Source organism: Piliocolobus tephrosceles, chromosome 2 (genome assembly GCF_002776525.5).
Source record: "Piliocolobus tephrosceles isolate RC106 chromosome 2, ASM277652v3, whole genome shotgun sequence".
NCBI lineage: Eukaryota > Metazoa > Chordata > Mammalia > Primates > Cercopithecidae > Piliocolobus > Piliocolobus tephrosceles.
In genome coordinates, this window is record NC_045435.1 from 146,232,346 (window position 1) to 146,254,963 (window position 22,618).

Here is a 22,618-nt window from a genome sequence, read left to right on the forward strand (position 1 = left end):
TTCTGGGATAATTAGGTAATGCCAATAACTAATTTCATTATTTTCTAATGGGTTTGTACTTTAGTCTTTTTATGAGCCATGCTATTCAGAGTCCTTGAGATTTGGCTAGACCATTTGGTTTCAACATCCATCAGGTGAAGCAGCTCTTTGGCGCTAATACTTCCCCTTGTTGGAGCAGGACTCCAACAAGTCTGCTTGTCTGTTTGATATGTAAAGTTAATCACAGACAAAGCTTCAGAAACTCACAGGGAAAAAACAAAGAGAGATGTAGAGATTTGAATATCAAATGCTTACAAGTCTGCCACTTCTGCTGTCTTTTATGAACTCTTAGGCTGTACCATATTATGTTTGTTTCTCTTTGTTAAGCTTAACATTTTGAAAGTGTGTTTATGTTTCAAGCGTAGGTTGAATTCTTATCACCAAGGCAAGTAATGTTTCCAAATAGCCAGTAGCCATAAAATCTTCAGGAACACTCCTCTTGCATTTCTTGAATATTAAAGTAAATCTACTTTTTTCCATTCAATGAGAAGGAATCTATTTCTCTCTTGCTGAGACAAAATAGAAAGGAAATTGTTTGAAATAATAGGCCATAACACCTGTATGGGCCAGGATTTTGCCGTATTTTTTTCTTAGCGTTAAAAACGTATATTCCTTTCATCACATGCAAGTTAGAAACGCTTTTGCCAATACCCACTGGATTCTTAATGAAGCTTATGGAGCCCATTGATTTCCTTGCTAACTGCTCTAAAGCATTAGCTTAAAAATTAGAATTTTCCAAATTGCCATACAAGTTTGCTGAACAAGCAAAATGTTTCCCTGTCATTTATTTCCCTGTGAAGCACTCCAGTTTCACTTAAGATGAAGACATCGCTTTGAATAAAATTAATCGTTAATTTTTTTCCAAGTAGGCTCTTAAAAATGTGACATTCTTAACTAGCTAATATGTTCAGAATAAAAATGGAAAATTCTTTGGAAATCTGTTTGCCACCCAGCTTTGCTCTGATTAATAACCCTTGCAAATGTGTGCTTATTATACCATAAACATGACCTTTATGAGAACGTTAGAAAAATCAAACTATGGATACGCCATGTCAGAGACTTTTTAAATGTCAGAAAATGTAATGCTTTAAAATTAATGTGACTTTATAATACTTAACTATTGAGGGTATTTTTTGAACTTTTTATGAATTTGGGCTTATTAAAGATTTTTTAAAGGGTTCTGTTATTGAAATGGTCTGGTTTGGGTCACAGTTGATGCTAAAGAGAATGTAAAGCTACTTGGAAAGAAAGAAAGAACAGTTAACCATTTATGGTTTTAGTATGGTGAAGTTTGTCAAACATACGAGATATTTATTATCTTCATTTCCCAGAGCCTCTAACCAGAAGAGAGTCAGCAGTGGGAAAGTATTTTCAGTTAAAGAAAGACAATTCCTAAACATGGCGCTTTATAAACTAAAGGGGCCAAGAGTAAAGAGAGCATGCCTGAAAGTTGTTAGAGGAGATGGTGATGTTTGGCAGTGGATATGTAACCAGTTCAACTAGGCAGCTTTAGGTCTAAAGTGGGACATGTACCACACTCACAGTGTCAGAGTTCTATTTCTGCATAATTAATTATCAGAAACTTGGTGCCTTAAAACATCACACATGTATTAGCTTATAGTTCTGTAGGTCAGAAGTCCAGCACAGATGTGGCTATGTTCTCTGTTCAGGGTATTATAGGGCTGAAATGAAGATGTTGGCTGGACTGAGTTCTCATCAGGAGACTCTGGGTTAAACATCTGTTTCTCAAATTCGTTCTTGTTAGCAGAATTTAATTCCTATGGTTGTAGAATGAAGGTCTCGCTTTCCTTGCTGTCAGTCTGGGGCTACTCTTACCGCCTAGAGGCCACCTGTATTCCTTACATGTGGCCTCCATCTTCAGGCCAGTAAGGGCACATTGAATCCTTCTGTTGCTTCTGCAACCAGCTGGAGAATGTTCTTTGCCTTTGAATGGTTCATGTGCTTAGTTCACGCCCATCTGAACAATTGCTTCTTTTTTTATTGAGACAGAGCCTCACTCTCTCACCGAGGCTGGAGTGCAGTGGCCCTATATTGGCTCACTGCAACCTCCGCCTCCCAGGTTCAAGCAATTCTCTTCCCTCAGCCTCCCGAGTAGCTGGGACTACGGGTGTGCACCACTGCGACCGGCTAATTTTTTGTATTTTTAGTAGAGATGGGGTTTCACCGTGTTAGCCAGGATGGTCTCGATCTCCTGACCTCGTGATCCACCCACCTCGGTCTCCCAAAGTGCTGGGATTACAGATGAATCTCTTCTTTTTGAAGTCAGCTGTATGAGGTAGCATAACCTAATCACCAAAGTAATATCCACAAAATTAATAGTCCTAGAGATGATGTAGGGTGTGTGCAGCAGGAAGCAGGAAATCTTGAGGGTTGTCATAGAATTCTGCTAAATATGTGTAGAGACACACATCTTTACCTGGACTTTAGGTTCATCATTTCTGTTCTCTGGCCTCAGTGTTTTCAATTTGTGGATCCTGTACCAATAGCATCGGCATTACCTAGGAATTAGTAAGTAATGCAAATAAGCAGCTCCCACTCAGAAATCAAAACTCGAAGTAGGGGTAGGAAGATATCAGAAGTCTGTGTCTTAATAAGCCCTCTAGGTATTTCTGATGCTCACTAAAGTTTCAGAGCCGGTGCTCTCTGGACCAGGGTCAGCTAACAACAGCTGGTGCCAGAGAACTAAATCTGGCTGATGACTATCTTAGAAAGTAAAATCTTACTGGAACATAAGTAGGTCCATTTGTTTACATACTGTCTATGGCTGCTTTCACAATACAATGGCAGACTTAGCAGTTGCACTATAGAACTGATAGCTCACAAAACTCTAAATATTAATTATCTGGCCCTTTCCAAAAAAAAAAAAAAGTTTGTCTTCTCATGCTCAGGAAGTAGATTACTTGATTGCTAAGGTTTCATCCAGCTTTAACTTGCTCTAATTTTGTACAGCTTCCATGTGAATCCCACAAAATTGCAATATGAGATTTAGAGGCTCATTTCCCTAAAAAAGATTAACCCTCGACTTTCCTGTCTATTAAAGGAACTGAAAATGTGTCCTTTCTTCCAGACATGACTGCCACTATCCTTTCAGTCCTCTGATGGCTTTTTCTGTCTTAAGTGGAAACGAAGAATATCTGTTCACCATTCTTTCTATGTTAGTTTTTAAATATTCAAAGGCAATTAAGTCACCCTGAGTCTCTTTACAAAAACGTTGCCAATACCTTTAGCTTTTCCCTTATTCTTATTTGCCTATCCTTTAATCATGTCTGTTTCTCTGCCTTGGCTATTTTCCAGGTTGTGTACATCTTTCATAAATTATTAGATTTTCAACATACTTAGTTAGTCTTTCTAGCGTCTAACTTAAAAGGACAAAGGTAAACTAAAAACAAACCAACCTGCCAGTTGTCCAAGATTCAGCCCTTCTTTATTTTGTTAGATTTCTACGTAATGATGCATCTTCCAACCATATCTTTGCTTGTAATCCATCGAATGTGGCTTATATCCTTTACATTACTCTTTTTAAAATTGGTCAACTGTGGTTGGTTCTCACTTTCTGAGTCTGGCCTCAGTGATATTAAACATTTGTCATGATGGTTTTCACTATCATCTGGCATTTTTCTTTGGCTGACCAGTTCATTAAACATACTCCAGGTACCCAACTTTCATTTTACATTCGTTTTCCCATTTCTTTCCATGTTTTCAATACCTGGCCAATGGATCAGTAAATTAACCAATCCATGAAATCTCTGCCTTCTCTTTCCCTCATTTCATCACATTAAGTTTGATTTACAGTCTTGATATTTTCTAATCTGTAGCACCAAAAATACATGTGGTTTTTTTGGTTGGTTGTTTTATTTCCTTTTTTGTGTGTGTTTCTTTTATCAGTCTTAGTCTGGATTCTTTTAGAAAATGTGTGTGTGCGTGTGTTTGTGTTCCAAATATACGCAGCTTTATTGTTCTGTTTCCTTTGATTTCCCTTCTACCCACTTTAACTGTGATGTATATTTGTGCTTTTGGTAAAACAGATTTATTTGAGGGTCAGCCAGCTTTTCTAAGCTCTCCCCTTGAGGTATGCCTTGCCATTTCCTTTGGCAGATTAAAGCCTGCTTATCTGAAATATCTCATTACTGAAATAATCACTTTTAATTTACCAATTGTACAGCCTTTACCTTTCCAGAAACATAATGAATAACATAATTTGTTTCATGCCAATCAAATTTGCTTCCCATGTGCCAAAAATGTAGGGTTTTGTTTTTGTTTTTTACTGATGGAATATATGCACATAGGCTTTCTGAATCTATGACTTATATAAAATAAAAATAATTTTTTTTGTCGGAAGGTTTACCTTACCATATTCTTACGTTATAAGGGAAGGACTTAAGATGTCTTTCAACAGTATAATACTCTGAAATGTGATAGGAGAGTCTGAGTTCCTTGAAACAATTCTGTTACACTCAGGTCTGTAATTGGAATTCACCAGTCAGTTGAGACCCAACCCAGACTAGCTAAATGAAAATGTAGCTAAGGGCAATTCAATGGAAGACAACATTTTAAATATGCAGAAATAAAATCCAAAGCATCTCCCTGCCTTGTGGCAGCAGCCATTGAAAGGCTGTGTGTGGAATATGGCGATGTAAGGGACTGTCTGACTATGGGCTTGCCTACAAGGGTAGAGAAGAAAGGATATTTCTAAGCTGAACTGTGTAGCACTTAAGATTTAATATTTGAAAAAAAAAAACCAACTAAAATTTCGGCTAGACTAATGGAATTCTTAAGCTACAGGCAAGACTGCCATAAATAGTTATTATCAAGATTTCCCCAGTCCCAATATGCCATCTAAAACTTTGGCTGGAGTAGTTGGTGTAAGCATAGCAAATAAACGTGAAAGCCACTTATAAAATTGAATGGCCATGATTCTAGTCCGTGTGATTAGTAGAACATATTAACTTTTGATAAAACATCAGTCATCATATTTGATATTATTAGTTAAACATCACATGTGGCTATTTGCTAAAAGAAGTGGGTTGCAAAGTCTGAAAATATGCAGGAAAGAACAAATTGTGGTCTATCAATGTCTTCTTATTACTATGTGATAATATTAGAAAATTGCACGTGTTTTTAGTTGATGGTTAGGGAAGATACTTTTATTTTATTACATAAGAGAAAATGATTATTCCGAAGGAGAAGCCAGCAAGAACAAGAACTAAATAAGAAAAGTTTTGCTTATTCTCTCACTATTGCTTTACCTTGCTTTAAAGGGCTTAATATCACATTTACTTTTATTGAAATTTACCCAGTGTATTCAAGAGAGTGGGTAACCAATAAATATTGGATGAATGTTTGTGAGAAAGAATGAGTGAGCCAAGAAGTAAATCTGAGAGGAATGAAAGATGAGGGCAGCCAAGAGAGAAGAGGTGACAGAACAGGTAACAAACTGAGAACAAGCTGAAAAGGGAGGAAGTGAATTAGTGTGACTCTATTTTTCCACTGATCATAAATGATATTAAATATTTATGTCCTAGATTCCAAGTCAGCTATCATATTTTGAATACATACTGTGTATTAGGCACTGAGCTAGTCTCTCTCATACAATATTTTGTCAGATAATGCCACACTCTCAGTTGATCACTTTCCAATTTTAAAGACATATACTTCTATGGGTTACCATGAGATCATATAAGAGTGGGTATTTCCATATAGGATGACTTGGGGGTATTTTTAGTGCTACTCACAGGTTGCCTCACTAACAGTTCTATCGAGGTCAAGTAAGTCACTTGGATATGATTATTTCTCCAAATTGTTATTATCCCTCCCTGCTAGTCTCCCTCCCTCTAAACCTCCTTCCTTCCATCCCCTCCTTTGTGTCATTTCTCTCTCTTTTTATGTTGTTTCCTATGCCTACCACCTCACAATGAGCACATTGAAAACAGATACCTAATAGTATTAATGACATTAAATATAGTTTGCCATTTTCATGTCTTCTCTCGGATTAGCTTTCAATGCAACAATGTCTTATTTATTCATTCACTGAAAAGTACTCGGGTGCCTATAATTTTCAAAACTCTTTCTTAGACACCATGGAAAAAAATTTAGATGATCCAGCCATGGATACTCCCCTTCAAAAGCTTAACTCAGAATCAAATTACTAGCAAACAAAATGTAAGTACCATAAGAGATATATCGATTAATGATTTAAGCTATAATGCTAATAAATTTAATAAAATATATTCCATTTCGTATCATTTTGATAAAATAATAATGAGTACAAAAGACATTAAGAATAGTTACTATAATTTAGTATTTGCTCTATTAAGTATTTCTCCCTGTGAGCCTTACAGAAATCCTGGAATTTAGCTGTTATTCTTATTTTATAGAAGGAGAACCGAAATAACTGTTAATTTCCTTTGGACATGAAGACACTGAAATTTGGATGCAGGTTTCTGATGACAAAGCCTGTGCTCTTAAGCACTTAGAATACTCTGTAGAAGTTTGCAAAAGGGAAAACTGACTATCATGCTAAGTGGATGGGGTTGGGCCGTGGGTGGCAAGGTTCAGCTGAACCTTGAAGGGCAGAGAGCAGTTCAAGAACAACATAAATTTACAAAATTTTTAAAAAGTAGTTTTCTTATCTTCACTTATATGGAGGACATTAAATTGCATAAATAGGCAAGAAAAGGTCATAAGGACATTGACAACTTGGGAAGCAAATATTTAGCACTTGGAAGGCATAATGACTTTTGAAAACTCTATGCGGTACAGATCAGAATCATTCAGGAAAATGCAGGGCCAATTTCAGAAGCTGTGCTTCTTACAGAATTTCTCTCCTCTCTCAGCAGGCATTCCTGCTCAAAGCAATTTGACTCATTCCGTTTGTTCTTCCTTTGGGATTAATGTCCTTTCAAAAGCACAAAATAATCTTTACAATTTAAGTCAAACAGGCGCATGAATTTGAAGGGACTAACTCCAATTCTCTGAGGCTGTGATCAAAGCCGCTTCTCCAGTTTCCTTTTAGGGTTATTTGTTGTTGTGTTTTCTACAAAACGTTAGGGTTTACAGTGATTAGGTCACTCCACAAACTTCTCCTGTCTAAGACATATCAATAAAGAAGAAGAGCTATGAGGGAGCTGTATATTCTCCAGGCATTCAGTCACATTGGAATCATGAGCGAATCTCAAGTAGATTTACCAGGTCGCCACTGACTGTTGCAGAATGTCCAGGAATGAAAGTCTCCCATTTATTGAGGTACAAATGTAGGTCTCCAGTTATCTTCATAACCTGGGCAAGCTTTGACAGACAAATCTAAGGTTAGATGCCTTTCTTAGTCCTCTCACTGGATTCTACCCAAAAGACGGCTGGACACTTTGCCAAAGGTATAAGGAAACTGTCAGCATTATTCAACTACCTGTCTTCCAAAACTTACAGAGGATTTCTGTGCATCTTTTAGCCTGCTTGATGGCCAATAAGAATAGAGTTTCGGATGCCCTAATGTTGGGCGTTTGTGTCGGGGATAGCAAACTGTGATTAACTGGATTAGATACTAGTATGTTGTGTTAAGGAATGTTCTGAGGCCAACTGGAAATGTAATTGATGAATAATATATGCCCTGAGTACTGGAAGGGGAGTGCTATAATGGATTCTTATACTTGGCTTATGGGGACAATAGAGATAATATGATTTTTACAAAGGGCGAGTACTAAAATCACTCAACCTATGTATGAATAGGTTGAATTAGCTGCTACAGAGTACTTAATTTCATAGATTCCCGTTTCCACAACTAAAAACTTAAATTATTAAGGGCTAACAGAATTGCTATGAAAATTAACAGCTTATGTATATATAACTACTCGAAATTTAGAGTGGTTATTATTATTCTTTTACTGGTTATCATTGTTATTTGAAATTGGGACTGCTTTAAATAATTCAGTCTCTATGATCCACCACATACCAGCAGAATACGATTTCATTACCAGACTATTTTACTCTAATTGTTAAATTAAATTTTTCTCTTAGAAATTTATTTGGGCCTATGCTTTTCTAGACTCCCAAATTCTAAGGAATAGTAAGAGCATGAGCTTCTAGTAAATTTGCAGCCAAAGAAAAACCGGATGCAATTTCTGTGGCATTCTGCATTAGTTAGTTAATTCTGGCTCAGCCTGAGTTGAGTAAAATGGATGGGAATTCGTTGTACAAGTCAAGATGCGTATGTGCCTCATGCCAAGTTCCAGATTTGTATATTTAGGCTGCAATTCACAAGAGGGTGAGAACATGATGATGTCAACCAGAAAAACCTGTGTTTTCTCATTAACCTTGGCCTCTGATCTTGTACTTCTGGTCAGTGCTGGGATTCTCATGGCCCAGGGACCCTCCCAAAAGCCTCAGATTTAGCCTTTAATGCTCATTATCTCCACTGACATGGTCCCCAGCAATGATAAGTCCCACTGATTATTTGCCTCCTTTTCATGTTAGTTTAGCTTTAATCCTTCCGTTTAACTGCACTATTTTATGAAGTCTTTTCTTTTATCATGATATAGATGTCCCTTTCGTTATGTGTTGCATTGGTGATAGCTCCTTAACCCTGGTATGAGGACTTTCTTCTACCTGGGGTTATAAGCAGTTTATCTTTTTTTCTGGATTTGTAAATCCTGTATCTGCTGTTTCCTGGCCATTTAAATGTGAAAACGTAGGTCCTTTCCTTGGAGGCAATTTCTGCTCCCATCAATTGTTCTTTAAATTTGGTGGAAATCAGGACTTGGTAGATATTTGAAAAGGAGAGAGGTATAATACAGTACAAAACAAACAAACAAACAAACAAAAAACAAAACCAATAGATGTGGGCTTTGAAACCAGCCCTATCTGGTTTCGAATTCTACCTAGCTCTACCATTTAGTGAGTGGTTTATCTTGAGTAAGATGATCTTGCTAAACCTCCTTTTCTTCACCTGTAAAATGAAAATAAGGATATATTCATTGTTTATACAAATAATGCATGTAAAGTTATCTAGCAAAGAACCTAGACCATAATATACGCTCAAAGGGGCAGGACTCCTTATAAAAATAAAATATGGTTGTGTGGATCTTCTTGCTTGCAATCATTTAATAAGCATTTTATTTCTCTTCCATTTAAAGTAAATCCTTTTCGGGATTTCACAATTACTACAATTCCATTAGGAACTGATTTTACATCTTCTCCAAAGACTAAATGTTTCAGAATTGAAAGAAAATATAAAGTTAGGTTTGTTTTAAGCACAACCTGCCAGAAGAAACAATCACATTGCGGCCGAGACTAAACAGAGCTCAAGTCAGCTCCACAGGGAATGTTCTTGAGGAAATTGAAATCAGAATATCTTTTTGGTATTATAGAGTTTGTAAGAATGTTCACCAAAGCAATGGAATCCAAGAACTTACAGTTCCTAAACCCTGGAAGCTAATGGATACTGCAAATGCTAGACATGTGCTAAATATAGGCCCTTAAAACAGTGACAGTGTGGTATTCACTGTTCTTAATAAATTGTATTTAATTTGATGATGGTGACAGTGACATGACAATAACAGTAAGATTTCCTAGGGAATTTGTGCCATGGTCTTTATGAAATAAAATTAGATTAAAATGTGGGAAAAAATCACAATGGAACCTTGAGTGAAAACATTCACAATCAAGTGAATGCTTTTAGATAGCTATCATCATTAATCAGAATTAGTTATGTTGAATGCAAACTTAGTTTCTATTTTGTTCTTCTAAACTACGCAGGCAAAATAAAAGGGACAATTGAACAAATAATGAGTTGATACAAAAAGAATACAAATCTAATACCTATGGAAAAACACATGATTATCTGGTAGACTCAACATATGGATAATCTACAATATACTGGATTATAAACATTATAAACTTGTGAAGGCAAGATGCTTATGACATTGCTTCCTGAATAATCCTTTGCCTTACAAATGATTGCCTCTTAGTATATACTGATTTGATTTGCTTTGGTAAAGTTTAATCGAAACTAGCTTTTTGTTTATACATATTTTCTCTACCACCTTTTATCAAAAAAGTGGCAATCTCTGAATAAAATGTAGATATAAGAACTTACACTCTGGAAGCAGAATGTTTGTGGACAAATCCTGGCTCTACCACTTACAAACTGCCTGAACTTGAGCAATTGTTTTAATCTTACTATTGTTCCATTTCTTTATTCACTAGACTATTAAATGATCAAAGGAGCTATCCTACAGAGAGGACCCAGTACAGTACCCAGTGTGTGGAAGTAGAAATAATATTGCTTTTATGCCACTGGAATCAAGGGGAGTTGTTTACAAGATAGCATAAATTTACACCCACCTAAAAATGAAATCCAGGTTTAAGAAACTTATATAGAGGAAAAGATGTTAATAAAATAAAATGCCTAGGACTTAGTGTGTTTGGGCCATTTATTTTTCTGAAGAAAACAATAATGGGAGCTTAATTGCACTAAAAATCTTTGATAAAATGTTTCTCGCCTTTTAGCAGTGCACTCCAATAAACTCTGATAGTTTAATCCCCTCTTCTTTTCTAGTTCTTCAGAGAAGCTGCTGGTTTGTAAATGTACACCATTGTTAATTTGGACACAATAAAAAAGGGGTACAATATCTCAGCAGGCTGTGATGATTCAACTTCATTTATTCATTTGTTTGCTCACTCATTTTTTCATCCATCCATCCATTTTTAAAACAATACACAAGTCACTTAATAGATACCAGGAACCTCCTAACATATAGAAGTCAAGAAAGAATGGAACAGATATTCTTCTTAACAAACAGCTTGCTCATATAGGGAGGCAGACACAGAGTCAAGTAAGTCTAGTAATGTTGGCTAGAAGGAAGCCTGTGCAGGCCAGAGCAGGGCACCAGGGAGTGATCTTTCTCCAGAGATGTCCAGGAAACACTGAATAGAGAAACTCATGCTTGAGCTGCATCCTGCACCAGGAATAGATGATTGGTTTTCTTTGCCATACTTCGATGTAGGTTTCAAGAGCAAGTTGGGTGCAAAGTAACTTAGATAACCCAAATTACATTGCTTACTATGCTTTCAGGGGTTATAATTTACATTTTATGATTCACATTTTGGGGTCTAAATTGCTAGTTGAAATGTGACATTCCAAAAGTGAGTTTTATTAGATATTCTGGATTGAATCAGTTCCTGTCTATGCCTATAAGACTTATTTACCCATACGTATAGTGTCCCACTCTACTTTTCCTTCCCAAAGTTTTCAGGATAATTGTCTCCACTGGTCTCCATTATGATACCCTCACTCATTCCTCACCCTCCTCAAAAGTGGCTTCTCTTTAATGTGACCCACATAAATGACTGCCCTTAAATGACTCATAAAGGTCACCAAAAATCTCCATGACATTAAATCTATCAGACATTACCATCTTACTTGATCCTTCTGCAGCCTGAGACAATGTTGACCATTCTTTCCTTTTCTAAACAGTCTCTCCCTTTTGCCTAGCCCCATTGGCAGAGAGAAGTTCATGCAGGCAAGTCACAGTTAAGAGGTCAGATCATGAATAAACAAGACCATGTAACAAGACTTTAGCATCATTTTTTCTTTTTAAAGTGTGAGATGACCGAAGCCTAGATATCATGAGTGAAATTTCCCAGAGACAGATATAGCAAGGCAGGTGTAACTGCCTACATTAGCTCAGTTTAAACACTTGACCATTAATGAGACTAGATTTTGACACAATTTGTTAGCAGAAATGAAAACTTTGTGATTGTACTTCCAAGGGTTATCAGATACTAATAAACACTCATTTGCCCTAGGACTGGCTCCTTTATGCATGCTTGGTTCAAAGATGTGGTATCATTTTTATCTAAAGCACACATTATTCATTAGTATTTAATCATTAACTTTTTAAAAATTTAGGTTGTTCTTTGAGTATTGTCATCATTGCTCACACATGAAGAGTCATAGACTGCCACGGTCATCTCTAGAAATGGACGATGATTCCTTTCTGGCATGGTCACAACAGTGTCTGGCTTCTGACAGTGATACATTCAGTTCTGAGAAAGCTCTTCTCCTCAATCTAAAAAGTCGAAGGCCCCAGAAGAAAGCAAGAGTTGCTCTCCCATCAGCAATTCATTTTGAAACAGACTGTATCAAGCATCTTATCTGCAAATTATTTGCTCCTTGAGAACTTTGCTTTGCACTGGAGCTGTAATGCCCAACAGCACCTTCTGTGAGAATGGAAGTGTTTTGTATCTGCAATATGCAATACTGAAGCCTCTAGCCCCATGTGGCTATCACACATTTGAAATGCGGCTAGTGTGACTGAGAACTGAATTTTTTTTATTTTTACTAATTTTAATTAATTTAAATTTAAAATAGTCACATGTGGCTGGCTAATGGCCACCATATTGGACATCCCAGCATGATACCTCTTTTATTAGTTATAACTGATGGTGTGAAATTAAATTTTAAGAAATTCATCTTGAGGGAAATTTTGTGACTTTATATTCTGTATCACTAGCGGTAAACTTGAGAGTCAGGGCAATTGGACCTCCATTCTGGAAATACTGATTCAAAAACATTTGCCCATGTCAGTGGTCAGTGATTCGATCTTTTCTCATGAAAGAAATCACATGGAAGTGATCTGGGTTTTCCCCTTGTCCAAATTATTTATTCATTTTCAGTTGAATAAATGAATTATTTATTCATTTCAGGCAAAATCTTTTGATTTCCTATAAAGCAGGCACCTGTCCTGAATTATTCACTATCTACCTGACAAGGGGGCTGCAGTACAGAGGGATATTTGGGGTTAAATATTTAAAACTCCTTGCCTGACACTCCTAACATAATTTTTCTCTATTATGTTACAGGCATCAGAAATTGTCATCCAAGTTAGTTAAATAAGTGAGAGATCCCGTTTTTCTTCTAGTGAAGACCTTGATTCAGGATATTGGCAACTGGATGATATCAGTGTTTTGATTTTGGTCATGGCATTTAATGACAGTGACAGATAAAATACTATTAGTGCTTCTTTCCTAGCTTCCTTCCAAGTATGTTGAGGTGACTTACTGGAATATTTAAATACCACAACTGAAAATCAATAAATAATTTGGACAAGGGGAAAACCCAGATCACTTCCATGTAATTTCTTTCATGAGAAAAGATCGAATCACTGACCATTGACATGGGCAAATGTTTTTGAATCAGTATTTCCAGAATGGAGGTCCAATTTGCCCTGACTCATACTCCCATTCTCACCTCATTCCTCTCTGTGGTCAAAAGCAGGATGTATGAGACAGCAGTCACCATCCTGTGTGGATTAGGGCCGACAACTTGCCCTTATGGGATCAGACCTTGTTTCAACATTTGAGTTGACCTGCTAAGGCCAGTTCACATTAGGTCAATGAGGAGCTTTATCCTAAGGTAGCAAGTGCTGGATCAGCTTTCTGAAACCTAGTCGGTGAATCAACAATCCTAAACAGAGGAGGGGGGTGGGGGGAACAAAAGAAAAAAAAGGCAAAAGAAAAACACACAACGAAAGAAAAATGGTTACCAAATCATACTAAATGTAAATATTATGTCAAAATATGTTTTTAGTTATTCTGTTGCGAACAGAGATGGGAATTGGATGGAGTTTGGATGACTAAGGTTTAAGGAAACATGGTAAACACACAATTTGCCTAGACAAAGTAAAAAATCCCAATGGGGAATTGCCCATTGTTATCCGCAACCAACAACCTTGAATATTTGAGAGGCAGACATGCAAGGGAATGTGGCAAACACATATTTATTTATCCGATTTTGCCAGTAGATGTTAAAGAAAGTAAATTTGAGGGGTTTGAAATATATTTGATACGATATTCATATCTTTCTGGATTCTTCTTCAAATATAAGGTAGTGCCAGCATGTTCCCATGCTGGGGATAAAAATCAGGGATAAATACTGAATATTCCTTTACAAGGAATGTAATCCTTCCTCCCTCCTTCCCTGCTTCCCTCCCTCCCTCCCTTCCTTCCTTATAAAAATCTTCCTTTAATAAAAATTGCTGGCTTTATCAAATTATGTCTGGGAACTAATTTGACAAAACGATTCTGTAAGGTGTTTTTTTAAATTGTTATTTTGTTTTATTTTTATCATATTGTTGTTTTAGTTCAAAAGCTATTTGTATTGTGCATTAAAAATCATTAGGGTTGCTCAGTTTCTTTCTGGTAAGATATTTTGCTTCCTAGAAGCTTGACTTCTGATTTTATAAATTGGATATTATAAGAGATACCTGGCAGAATTGTGTGTTTTAAAGGAATTAAGAGGATAGAAGGCTAATCCATGCCAATGAATGAATAGATGTATTAAATTTTCTATATTCTCTAGCTTTACTCCTACCCTGGCTGGCCAATTCCATTAATTACAGCACTCCATAGCCAACATTTTGGCCGAATCAAGTTTTGCTTTTTTAACTGAAGAATGATGATATTCTTAAATTTGAAAAGGTGAGCTTTATTTTTCATAAATGTTTGCAGCCTGCAGGCTGGCTATTCTGACAGGCTGGGAAGCATAGCCTCCAGGCAGAAGCCAGAAACAGACACTTCAAGGAAGGGACAAAGGGAACAGGAATTTATGCTGAAAGAGGTGGCCAAATACATGTATAATAAGCTATATAAGGAGTCATGAATATTTATGAAAGTAGAAGATGTACATGCACAACTGAGCTCTGTGCCTCTCCATGGGACCTATGTTCAAAAAATGGAGATGTTAGCATGATCCAAGGCTGAAGTCTGGAGCCCTCTGATGTCAAATAGCATAGCAGAGGACACAAAAACCTTCACTGTGTATTCTCCCTAGACTGGCCAGAAGCACTCTGCCATCAGTGGTCTCTTACCCAGAAGGAATGCTGGTCCATTGTTTTGTGGAAACTGTAAAAGGGAGCAGCATCAGTTGTTTGGTTGCAAGGGCTAGTTTCTGGTTAGCCCATAGGGAAGAAAGGCTAATGGCTGTTAGTGAGGGAGGGGGTGTAAGTAGGTGTGTCTGATCTCCCATCCCTTCATGGCTGATAACTCAGTTTTTAAGGTTTCTTTGGGTTCTCCTTGGCCAAAGCGGGTTCGTTCAGTCAGTAGGGTGGGGGTGGGGGGCGCCTTAGGATTTCATTTTATTTCTCAGCCTTTATGTCATTATTTATTTTCTACTTCTTATTAGTAGGATCAGATGTAAAGTTTTTATGCCTGCTATCACATAGACCCCTGAATTCCTATAGTGAGTCCCTCTCTTGCCCCATGGACATAGCAGATTCTAACTGAAATATTTGAAAATGGATTTGAATAATTATCCATGTATATCAAATTAGTTGCTTATTAAATACTTAGGATCTAATATTATACAAAATGCTCTATATGATTTCCTGCTATATGTGAATGTTTGGAGTTTAGTAATGTAATCATAGCTTATTATTGAAATACACATAATTTCAATATAGGTAAGTATATATTTCAATATAAATAAGTGCATATATATTTTAATATAAATAAGTATATATATTTCAATCCAGATAAGTTGATGATGAAGGGAAAAGATACTAAAGATACTATAGAAATTATCCTATCAGGAAATTAGATGCTTCTGCTGTTTTCTATAAATATATACATATTTTAATGATGCACAAAATTCTCCACTGGCATGAATATTTAACAGTGGCAATCCCTGATCATTTTGAACTTCAGTTTTGTCACCTGGGGAAATGAAAAATTAAATAGTAGATTAAGGTTAAGGTTAAGATGAAGTTGTCAGGCGGGATATCTATGACTGACGAACACTGAATGGATCGAGTGCAGAAGTTCAAGGTTAAAAGACTTGTATTATGGAAAGAACACCACCTCACTCTCATGGAGTATTTCAATATATTAATTTACAAAGTAATCTCTTATTGTGATCATTCTTCTGAGGTGGTCAAGATAAGTAAAGATAAAAAAATGAAGGTAGCTTTAAAATTACCTTGATTGACTGCTTTCTGAAAGCCTCAGGAGCTGCTTTGGAAGTTCTTTGGTTCATTAAAAAATATATTTCTCATGTGGTGAGCACCAGTGGGTCAGCAACTGTGTTAGGGCACTTTATATATATTATCTAATACAATAAGTTTCAACTGACAACCACTGGTTTAGAGTTCCTATTTATCTGTATGAATTATCAAAACAAACATGTCTAAATTTACATATTAATTTGCTTTTCAAAAATGCAAACTTCTGAAATGAATGTATCTTACCTTACTTTCTCAGTCTCTATTAACAAATACTTAGGAATTAGTTACTCTGTTTGTTTTTGTTTTTGTTTTTTTTTGGAGAAGGAGTCTTGCTCTGTCGCCCGGGGGCTGGAGTGCAGTGGCGGGATCTCAGCTCACTGCAAGCTCCGCCTCCCAGGTTCACGCCATTCTCCTGCCTCAGCCTCCGGAGTAGCTGGGACTACAGGCGCCCGCCACCTCGCCCGGCTAGTTTTCTTTTTTTTGTATTTTTAGTAGAGACGGGGTTTCACCGGGTTAGCCAGGATGGTCTCGATCTCCTGACCTCGTGATCCGCCCGTCTCGGCCTCCCAAAGTGCTGGGATTACAGGCTTGAGCCACCGCGCCCGGCTAGTTACTCTGTTTGTTTTTCTCTTTTTCAAATTCACAAGTTAGTACTTTTGTGAATACGCAGTTCTGATAAATTGACCAAAGCAATATTTATTCTGTTTATTCTATGGTTCACTATTTGCAACTTAAATTCTAAACATATACTAACAAAAACATCAAAAAAGGAGGGAGAAGAATTTTGTGAACATTAATGATCACTTAATTTACCTTAATTATTCAATACCTTATGCAGTATTAATTATTACTATTCTTGTACTAATAAATGTTTTTGTCATTTGTTGACTTTAATGTCATATAACAAATTTTATAGTAACTTCTCTGAAATCAGACTAATTTGTTAAAACTGTGTAATAAAATAGCATAGGCTATGAAACATGTGGTACTAGATATAGACAGAGTTTATATATTTTTCTGACCCTACTCCATGGAGGTTTTAAAAGACCTGCCTCAAATTAAGAATATTAATATTTCCAGAAGTGTGACATTGTTGGTAAACATTAACAACAAAACTTCCTCACCTATAGAAATGTCTACAAATTTATTATATATTTTCATGTTTATAGTTATCAAGGTAATTTTATGATAAGTAAAATAATAAATGTGTATTAATATCTTAAATGCAATCATTTCTATTTAAATATGGGAAAATGAAATAGCTATTTTCTCAAAGAGAATATTTTAGTTTGCTTTACAGATGAAACATATTATATTTGCCAGTTTTGATTTTGCACTCTTTGCAAATAGTATTCTTGTTGCTGAGCAAGTACAGATTGGTACAAGTAAAATATTTTAGGACTAATCCAGATTTCAAAAGCAGAAATGTTAGTCACAGATAATTTTGAAGAGGTAGCTTCAACTTCGTGCCTCAATATCAGTGCTTTAGGGTTGGAGGCAAGCATCTATTTTAGAATAAAGCAATTTTATATTTTACTTAAACACCTGAATTGCTGTATCCTGGTGTCACAGATCAAGTTATTCCGAAAGTGAGCTCTGAGACTTTACTGGGGAGTGCTCATGGAAACATCATTTGTGAGAAGTGAGGGATACAGGGTTGGGAAGAGGAAGGAGCTGGACCGTGATGTAGTCACAGCAGAGGCCTCAGCCTACCCTAGATGCCATTAGCAACTTTGGAGGTAAAATAGAGCTTCAGAGTTTTCCTGCTTTGAGGCAAGCAGGCAAAGCCAGTAAACTCCTGCATGAATCAGTCATTGCTTGAGGCTATCAAACCTTCCACTTAGGAGGGTCATCTTAGGTGAGGCAGCTCCCTTTGGCCCAGGGCAATTTGTAAAGAAGTTCTTGGGCTAGGGAGTGCCTTGGTGCTGAAGGGGGCTCTGGGAATCTGACCCACAGCATCCCCTACACCTGTATTTGCATAGCAGATAGTCTAAAAATATGTAGCCACATGTCCTCTGCTTTCCTACAATCTTATACATTGCTCCCTTCTAACAGGTGAGAAGAGATGAGCTTAAATATTTTTTCGAACTGTCTAAGGTTTTTATGACTCTTCTTGGATGATTTTTTTTAATCCCTTAGGAAGGAAACTCTAGTTGCGACACTGAGAGAGGACCTTGAACTGTTTATACAAGTATAAATGAAATAGATATCCTAAAAGAGAGAGTGGGAAATTAAATTTACCTGATAATTGAATGGACATATTTTTATTATTTATGTCTCTCATTGTGCTAGATAAAAAATCAGCTCGAGCTATTCCTTCACTTCTTTGGATACCCTAAACCTGAGGAGGACTTAAAGTGAAACAATTGTAGAATATCTTCTTGCTAAATTGCATCCTTGTTATTATAAGCATGGAATTTTCTGCGGAAGCAAGATAAACAACTAAAGAGTTTATCAACATATTTTTTTTTCTCTACATGATGTTATGTTGTTAACCCTTACCTGATTTCTGAAATCTTAGAATCAACCCAAGTGAATGTATATGAATATCCTTTGCAAAGAATGATGTGTGACACAAATGAAAGTAATTTAGGGCTGGGCATGGTGGCTCACACCTGTAATCCCAGCACTTTGGGAGGCCGTGGTGGGTGCACTGCTTGAGCTCAGGAGTTTGAGACCAGCCTGGCCCACCTGGCAAAAACCCATCTCTACTAAAAATACAAAAACTAGGTGGGCATGGTGGCATGCACCTGTAGTCCCAGCTACTCAGGAGGCTGAGAGGATCAGCTAAGCCCAGGAGGTTGAGGCTGCAGTGAGCCATAATGGTGCCACAGCGCTCCAGCCTGGGCAATAGAGTGAGATCCTGTCTCAAAAACAACAAGAACAAAAATAAAAGTAATTTAAAGTTACTTCTTAAATTTCACCACATCACTGATTTCAACCAAAGCTTACTTTACTTCTGAGTTTTTGTTTTTGAAACAGTCTTGCTCTGTTGCCCAGGCTGAAGTACAGTGGTGTGATCTCGGCTCACTGCAACCTCTGCCTCCTGGGTTCAAGTGATTCTTCTGCCTCAGCCTCCCAAGTAGCTGGGATTACAGGTGTGCACCCCATGTTTGGCTAATTTTTGTATTTTTAGTAAAGACGGAGTTTCTCCATGTTAGCCAGGCTGGTCTCAAACTCCTGACCTCAAGTGATCCATCCGCCTTGACCTCCCAAAGTGCTGGGATTACAGGCATAAGCCACTACACCCGACCTTACTTCTGAGTTTTTTAAAGATGCACCATCTAAAAAGTTATTTTGGGTTTTAAACTTTTTATTAAAAGAGAAACTTTTAACAACACTAAACTCATGACCGGTCTATCACTAAAGTTTTACGGATGCCCTCTCTAAAAATGGTTACACGCTCACACTCAATACACTACCAAGTGGACAATAAACTAAGTTTATCGCGTGCTCTGGTGAATGTAGACTTGTTATATTTCGTTGTTATCTCTACTTGTTTTGACATCTGCCCTTCATTGAGTGCCTTGTACTACTTTGCAAATTAGTTTACTGGTGATAGACTTCAGTTATCGACTTTGCTATTGTTGGCTGTGCTATTATTATTTCAAGAAAGAAGGTAAGACAGTGGGGGAAAATACGGTTTTTCTTAATTTGGCTCCAGCGGATTTTATACCTGGGAGCAGGAGAGCTGATGGTTCTTGTGTATGGTTAATTAAATCCTGTGCTGATGGCTTCTGTTATAGGTACTAAGTCATCTAGCTTGTTAGCAGATCCTCTGTGGCCCCATAGGGTTGGATTTATCATTGGGGAATCATTTTCAGAATGTTAATTTTGTGCTCAGGTAACTGATTGAGGGCAAGATGATGTCCTGTGTGCAGTTGGCCAGAGAGTTTGTTGTGAAATTTGTAAAGGCAATTTATACGAGGAGACTCACTCTACTTTGTTTTTAAAAATGAGATGGCAGGCAAGTGGCACAAGCATGTCTCCTAGAATTCTTTACTGTTAGACGGAAAAATATCCCATTGCATTTTGTTTTCCTAATGCTTGTTGGATTCTCACCAGCAGGTTTTTACAGTCTGTTGCTTGCCTCTCAGATTAGAAGAATGCTGGCATATTTTAACAGTTTCCTAGGATTCAAACAGCCTTTAATTAACAGCAAATTGATGTTTTGGAATGTTACCAAAATATGGGAGACTGAACACTAAAGATGGGTTTCCATCCTTCCAGCTCCTGAGTGTGGTGGAGTCCTATAACAGGGGGCAAAGGTATGTGCTCTCTTGCAAAAGGCTGGCTACTTACTGGCATGCAAAGGGGATGTCTTTGTTGGCATAATATTCCCACTGCCTGCTCAACTGTGGCCATCTAAATTCCACCTCCTCATGACTGGGAGGAAGGCAGGGAGTTGTTGAATAATCAGAGCTGTAGGGGTGCTGAACAGTTCACACATCGTAGCACTGGTTTTGCTGGTTTTTAATCCTCCAGTTGCTAGAGCAGTAAGGTACAGCTGCCTGAGTTTGAGGTTAAATTTCTTGTATGTGCCAGGTTCATGTCATCCTGCTGCCAGAGTTTTGGATATGGTAGCAAAGAGCAGTTCTGTAAAATAATCACTCAGACTTAATGCATATTGTGAGTGGTTTCGTTTTCAAAGAGGGATGGGTGCATGATGAAGGGGTCTTCCCTTTGAATTCAGAGATCTTGGTTGCAGATTTGTGACTGACCCAATCTGGAGCTCTAGACAGGAAAATAAAGACAGGTTGGGGCATTTGAAATGTTGATGTTACTTACATAACCAGATAGTTATAATCAAAGGAAAATGGAGCAGTTCAACTAGCTCCCTCTGCCTAATGGCAAATTTGCTCATTGGCCAGTTCCCAGTTGAGGTCAATAGAGTCCATGTCTTGTTTTTTCCAGTGACCCACAAAGCTGGCCTTTTTGTCTCAAAAGCAACTTTGGTGTTTTTTTCCATGGTGGTGTCCCTGATTGCTCCCTTTGCTCTGGTCTTCACAGGTGGTACATGCCAGAGTCCTGCTCTCCCGGCCCTTGTCCGTCCACCAGCCCCTCCTCTGCAACCATCGCTGGATATTAAACCATTTCTTCCCTTTCCTCTTGACACTGCAGCTGCAGTCAACCTGTTCCCCAATTTCAATGCGGTAAGTACCTGCCGACTTTGTCTTTGCCTGAGTGGAAGGTATTGGAAAACCTTAAAGGCCAGGTTTGATTTGGTCACTGCCTCCATTTTGCTATATTGTTCATTGCACGGTTTGTCTAGAAGCCATAATGAAGTTAGTTGTTTGCCTGGTTAGGCAAAATCCCCAGAACCAGGCTCCTTCAAGGAAAATGAAAAGAGATTCGATCCGATTGGGTTGATCATGACTTGATGTCTCCCCTCTAGTGTCTTCTGGGCAAGAGCAACAAATCTATAGCTTTGTAGGCATACATCCAAATTGAAACAATGTATTTATTAGAGAGAACATTAGAATTTCAGTATGTATTTAAAAAATTAAAAATGTGTTTCTTCTATCTACTTTAATTTCCAAATCTCTTACGTTTTTCTAACTTAATAAATAGGACCTTGACAATGACAGCAGTGATTATGTTTCAAATATACAGCACTTTCTTCCTGCCATTAACTTAAAACAACTCGGGGTTCTGGTAGCAAGAGTTTTAGTGGTGTTATTGTTGCCCAAGTTAACTCTCATATTTCTTTGTTTCTTTGGGCTTTGTCAGTAGCCTCTCAGCACAGGTTCAATTACTTTCTTCCCTCTATTTTCACTTTTAAGATGTCTTTGTGTAAGTTGGCAGATGCATCATTTTCATCATCATGTGTTTCTTTTTCTGCAATCAGAGTATTCTTAGGATGAAAATTGAAATAAGGGTTGAAAAGGTTAGAAACAAGTAAGTGACATTTTTCTTTTGAATATTATCTATTCAGCCTTCAGATAACAACAGTGGTTGTTATAAGGCAGGTCTGAGCTTGTCAATGACAGGACATGTCAGTGTAACCAGAGCAGGAAGGATTAAGATGAGAGGTCACTAAATATCCAGTGATCTAAATAATACAACTTTCTCGTTGCAATATCTTGTCCCCATGATGGATTTAAAAATATATGTATTTGGCTCACAGTTAAATAATTCTTCAGGAGACAGCAGTGGGTCTTATTTTCTTTAACAGTACTTTGTCACGTGGACTTTGGACATGTCAATGAGTCAGTACAGTTATATGCTAGTGCTTGCTAAAAGGCAAGGGAGAATCAAAATGACCCCTTTGCTTTTCGTAGGGAGAGGAATTTTCAAAACCTTGTTTTGAAATTGATATTTCATAAATAAAGCAACATAAAGATCACCTTTACAAAATACAGGTTTCTAATTCTAGGTGTTTCATTAAGAAGAGAGGAAATCTGCTTAGCATCAAATTCCCTTATTCCTAAATGAATACACTGAAGTCCTCTGGGTTCCCTTTCCCTGATTTCTTGCCTGCTCTTCTGTTAAGTGGTTTCCTGGCACAGCCTTGTGTCCCAGACACCCAGGGGATTACCCATCAAGGTGCTTTTTCTGGCCTCTGA

General features: G+C 37.4%; 1 protein-coding gene across 2 annotated transcripts in view; it reads left to right on the forward strand.

The window, feature by feature from the left end:
* The window catches only part of ZNF385D (zinc finger protein 385D), a 342,412-nt gene that overhangs the window by 67,767 nt on the left and 252,027 nt on the right, over nt 1–22,618 (forward strand). The window contains exon 2 of one of the 2 annotated variants that reach the window (XM_023207238.2): nt 21,063–21,205. In XM_023207238.2, coding sequence (XP_023063006.1) covers nt 21,063–21,205 — 143 coding nt within the window. Of the gene's footprint in view, nt 1–21,055; nt 21,206–22,618 lie in introns of those variants that run through there. The other variant, XM_031935070.1, reaches the window with a different exon arrangement.